General features: G+C 38.9%; 1 protein-coding gene across 1 annotated transcript; it reads left to right on the top strand.

Annotated features, from left to right (window-relative positions):
- The first annotated feature begins 2,171 nt into the window (after nucleotides 1-2,171).
- Nucleotides 2,172-4,747, top strand: LOC109871999 (zinc finger protein SNAI2). Its single transcript, XM_020463067.2, has 3 exons — nucleotides 2,172-2,411; nucleotides 2,742-3,263; nucleotides 3,802-4,747. The coding sequence occupies exons 1-3, from the start codon at nucleotides 2,333-2,335 to the stop codon at nucleotides 3,981-3,983; spliced, it is 783 nt and encodes a 260-aa protein (XP_020318656.1). The 5' UTR covers nucleotides 2,172-2,332; the 3' UTR covers nucleotides 3,984-4,747.
- The last annotated feature ends 978 nt before the right edge of the window (nucleotides 4,748-5,725 follow it).

Raw genomic sequence — 5,725 nt, forward strand, 5'->3', positions numbered from 1 at the left:
TCCTCTACCCTGCAGCCCTTATTGTGTGAGCAGCTGTGCAGGTTTTCCAGTTGCAGGTGTATTACAATCAGAGCTATGTAAAGCCATAAAGAGAGTAGGTCTACATATGTATATGATTGCAATAGTGTCTTTTTTCTACACAACACACTGTCCCAAAGTCTAACACTTTACATGAAGTTGCTCTTATACCTGTGTAATAACTCTGCCATGACATTGTAATAACATTAAGTTGCTACATAGGACTTTAATCATTGCATTCCCCTTTGCAAGTGCATTGAATTACCATCTTAACTAACAATTTTATACACAGTTGATTAAAGTGGGACCAATTTGAGCATCATAGACCTGAGAGATAAAATGGCCCTTATAAAATAGTTAAATAAAGGTTAAATAACCAAATTAAATTTAAAAAAATTTTTTGAATTTGAATGCTATTATCACTTGCATGAAATGTAAGGCTTCTTCGTCATGAATTCATCTCACAGGCATTTTATCCTCTTTTCACCAACGAGTTATTGTCGTTTCAGGTGATTTTCTAATGATTGTTGATCTTATTTATAGAACATTTCATCAAATGAACACTTTGCTGCCCTGGACATGACCTGGTTAGATTAAAGACGTTGCACACCCATCTGCTTTAGCATCAAATCCCTATACAGTACTACAGTGGCTTGCGAAAGTATTCACCCCCTTGGCATTTTCCCTATTCTGCTGCCTTACAACGTGGAATTTACACCAAAGGGGGATGAATCGTTTTGCAAGGCACTGTACCTTGTGAGTAACCCCTATATATTGGGTATCCATGTTGATTTAGATGCGGAAAGCTGTGGTATTGACTTGTGTTTTCACAATAAAGGTGTGTTTTAAGTGCGGTATAGCTCATCCAAAATTTCAGTTAGTGCACACAGACTATCTTTGTGAAACATTGATGCTTTCTCACCGTGGAAAACGTACGCACATTTACTTTGTGTTTTTTGTTTGTTGTTTATTTCGAAAAACCAATATTACAGAAAGTACAACACAACACAAACATTCAAACATGCAAAAATACAAACATTAACAAACATATGAGCTGCACATCCATTCCACAGTGTGCTGTCAGATAAAGTATCTAACGTCCTGGAACATTAGGTCTCACCCATCAAAAATGGAGCCATCCAACTAATTATACACAGATAACCCCTCCTACCCTTATAATTTAGCCAGGAAAGAAGGAAATGATTTATTGTCTCCAATTAGGTTTTGAAGATAAGATAACCAGTTCACAATTAACTTTAAGTTAGCAACACAATAATATTCAAAAATTTGCCAATCTTAATTACTATGGGAACTATTCAAATTCATCCTTTGTTTCATTAATTTTGCCATATAATGCCATTGCGAAGAGTTAACTGGACACAAGGGGGCGTAAAGTGATATACATTTCCTTCTCCTTTGCAGGCTCCGCTCAGCAGGCTCAGCAGACAGAGGTAAATGTAATTATGCTGTTCAGACTGACCTTGAAAGCCAACTAGTTAGATTGACAATTGAAGGAAGAATACTTTATTGGATTATTGACAAGGAAATGTATGATTTACTACCTGCATTCACACTGACATCAGAGGAAGCTTCGTTGAGGACAATCCCATTCAGTGACAATGTGAACAGCAATGGAGTTGGTTTCCACTATCTCCTTTTTATGAATACATTACATGTCACTGGATTGGGGAAAGGGTATACATCAATAAATAATCAAACATGTGTGTATGCTGTGTAGCACATAGGAAGCAATATCATTTAATACCATGCAGATGTGTTTTTTACAATTATATCCCTCATTAAATTAGTCCTCCATGCCATTGAACAGGCTATCGACTTTCATGCCTTCTGAACTATGCAGCACACAACGCTCATTAACAACAACCTGCACATTCCGCTGATTGCACTGGTGTGCATCCTTATTTCACAGCTGTCTCCAGCTACAAACCCAAACCCCATCGCCACCACCACCACTAGTCCACAAATCTCCCCACTCCACACACAAATACACCTGTCCACCAAGAGGGTGGGTCTTGACTCCGCCCATTACACATTTACGTGGTTTTAATTGGTTTGAGGACGCCTGACATGTAAATGAGTCTTGGGAGACTCCTCCCATGCACCTGATAGGGGGTATTTACAGCTCTTTACTGCTGCCTGCTGTACTGTTACAACAGCGCTCTCTGCACTACAATGACACTTCACTGGCGTATGCAATAAGGATTTCCGTCTCTGCAGTGATTTGTCGCGCCCTGAGGGGACCGTTACCAAAAAAGTTTTATACCAAAGTTTCAGTCACATTTATTTTTCCAAGATGCCACGATCGTTTCTTGTCAAGAAACATATTAACTCCTCTAAGAAGCCAAATTATAGCGAGCTGGAAAGCCCCACAGGTAAAGCAAATACGTTTTCTAAATCCATCGCTCAACAGATGCGTGGATTACACTGACATGCAACTAAATTGTTACAAGTTTACAAATTGACAGCGGCCAGGCTATTATCCGACTACATAGTTGAAATGTATCCGGATGCATACTTTCATTGCATCTCCATGTCAAAGTTATTGCTGCTTTGTAACTTTCTAATCTGTGCTCTTCAACGAGGGGGGATGTTATTCAGCTCTTTTTTAAATAAATAATACATGGACATATATAGGCATATTATTTCTATACAGTGAAGTTATTTTGAATCACCTAAATGTATGATTTTGTTTCTATTTTCAGTATTTATTTCACCGTATCTCTACAAAGGCCTCCCATTGCCTGTCATTCCTCAACCGGAGATCCTTAGCTCGGTCGCATACAACCCTATCACAGTATGGACTACAAGCAGTTTTCCGTTATCTCCGCTTCCAAGTGACCTCTCTCCCATTTCTGGATACCCCTCGTCGCTCTCGGACACCTCATCCAAAGACCACAGCGGCTCCGAGAGCCCCAGGAGCGATGAAGACGACCGGATGCTTACCAAACTTACAGATCCTCATGGAGTGGAGGCAGAGCAATTCCAATGTAGTTTGTGTAACAAATCCTATTCCACGTATTCTGGACTGCTGAAGCATAAGCAACTGCACTGCGACGCACAGACGAGGAAATCTTTCAGTTGTAAATATTGCGAAAAGGAGTACGTCAGTCTTGGAGCCCTAAAAATGCACATTAGAACTCACACTTTGCCTTGTGTCTGTAAAATATGTGGCAAAGCTTTCTCAAGACCGTGGTTGCTTCAGGGACACATCAGAACGCACACTGGTGAGTAGCTATAAAGGTTTGGAGTGTCATTACTGTACAGTAGTCTACTTGGAAATATTGAAGATAGCTGCATGGTGGGCTATTTTGTTTTAGGATAACTATGTGCAACAGTTTATGGAATATATCATTTATGATAACTGGTTTAAACTGTTTTTTTTAAATTAAATGTATGTATCATATACATATTGCAAAATGCATTGTAATGCCTGTGTAAAACAGTTATATGTTATGTGGTAACTTGTGTTAAAGGTGTGGTTTTCAGACTATGAAGTTCCATGATGTACAACATTTTTATGTTCTGGTTTATACTTTTCACAAAGTAAAATACTTGGACTTTAATGTCAAGTCATATCTCATGCTTGACATCATGTCAGGGAAGAACGATTTTGACTCTAGTGTTTCCTAACCTTTACAGTGCAACATAAGAGTAACCGTTGATTATGGAGCAAATAGCCCTACATTATTAGGCCTATGTCAGTTTGTATCTTTTATCCGCCTGTGAATACTGACACATTTCTTCCCCTTTCCCCTCTTACAGGAGAAAAGCCCTTCTCCTGCCCCCATTGCAGTAGGGCTTTTGCGGACAGGTCCAACCTCAGGGCTCACCTACAAACCCATTCGGATGTGAAAAAATACCAATGCAAGAACTGTTCCAAAACCTTCTCCAGAATGTCTCTTCTGCACAAGCATGAGGAATCTGGTTGTTGTGTAGTACATTGAGACTGCTGGGCTGGGAGACAGTGCCACCACCAGAGACCTCTGGTACTTTCCAGTCCTCAAGAACTGTTCAGGGGATATTGCATACTGAGGCATTGTAACCAAATATGCAAGACACTCTTTTACTGACTGACCAACAAGCCATTTCATTTCAGTGTAAAAACAAATCCTCTGTCTGTCATGTGCTTTTCATTTTAAGCAGTATCTTTCTGCCATCGCAACCAGTGTTGAGCTTTATGTTTGTTATACCATGTACCTTACAGTCATTGCTTTTCATGTACTTTTGAGAAGTGGAGAGATTTGAAATAATGTGCCTTCTCAAACATTTTGATGTTCTGACCAATCTCTCTAATATGATATATGTCCAGGTATGTCATAATATTTTTCTTTTTTCTAAGAAACCACATAGGTATTCCACATGGTGTATGGTAACAAACGATAGAGACGGACTGTGCACAGTCAATGGAATATTTAAAGCCATCATAACTTAAGGAACAAGTGTAGAGACTATTTTTAGGGTGACAGTATTACAACTCAATCACACAGTAACTGTTTTGCCAGCAGATAACAATACTTTTACCAAGTGCCTCACTTTGAGTTGGCAATTAACTATTTTTTCGTAAACAATTGTTTTCATTTATATTTTTATATATTTGAATGTAAGTGGGACTGAGATGATTGTATTTCTGACCGTGTGAATTGTGATACTGAATAAATGATTTTAATATTTTTGAGATGCTTTTAAAAATAAAGATTCATAAAATGTTTGTAAAATGCTTGACTTTATTTTTCTGTGCAAGTACTGTGGATATCAGGGTAATGGCATGATGACGAACGCTTGCTGGGTATTCTAGAAAAGGTGTCATGAAACATCTTCTTAATTCAACTTTATGAGATTAGTAATCAAATAAATATACTAAGATCCATCACATCATGCATCATGTGCAGACTTTAGATTTATCATTATACAAGCTGCAATGTTTTTACTACTTTCTCTTGAAACTACTTGCCTGACATTACTATGATAACAACCTGTCTGTGGAGTTGTAGTCCGTCAACTTCATATAGTAACTTTCAAACTGCTTCAAAGTGAAACATACAACACAGCAGAAGTCAGATTCCTGCTCCAGTCCGCTTTCATGCTTTCATTCCATGGTAGAGGTGTAGAAAGAACGAAGGATGACTCGAAGCCCAGACTCAAGGCTGAACCTGCTCCTTGTGAACCTGTCCAGACATCAAACAAACTTGAAATTTAACACATGCTGGCTATATTGATCAGCACTCACTTGCTACACCCTTTGAGGAAGCACGGCCCTTTATTTGCCTGCCTGCAGCCAATCTTACTTTTGAAATGGAAGAGCTTATTTATTGTGGACATGTATCTATTGTAATCCTAATCGACCAATCCCTCAGACGTCTATCTGTCTCTGTAGCCCTGTTTATACCTGGTTCTAACATGCGTCCTTCATCCATATCTTGTCCACATTCTGATTGTGCCCACATTTTTAGGCAGGTGTAGATGATTAAATTACTAATTGTGAGCTGATTTTGATCAGATCTTAGAAGTGCAAGAGCAGGACAAGATCAGGATGAAGGATGCATGTTAAATGGCAGGTATAAACAGGGCTTCTGTACGTGTGGTGAATGCTCCCAGGCAGTAAACTGATTAAATCCATCTTCCTTCTAATGCATAAATTGAGGTCTGATACTGAATGGTTAATTCACAGTAATCACTGCAGAGGCAC

The sequence above is a fragment of the Oncorhynchus kisutch genome, linkage group LG27 (genome assembly GCF_002021735.2).
Source record: "Oncorhynchus kisutch isolate 150728-3 linkage group LG27, Okis_V2, whole genome shotgun sequence".
NCBI classification, from domain to species: Eukaryota; Metazoa; Chordata; class Actinopteri; order Salmoniformes; family Salmonidae; genus Oncorhynchus; species Oncorhynchus kisutch.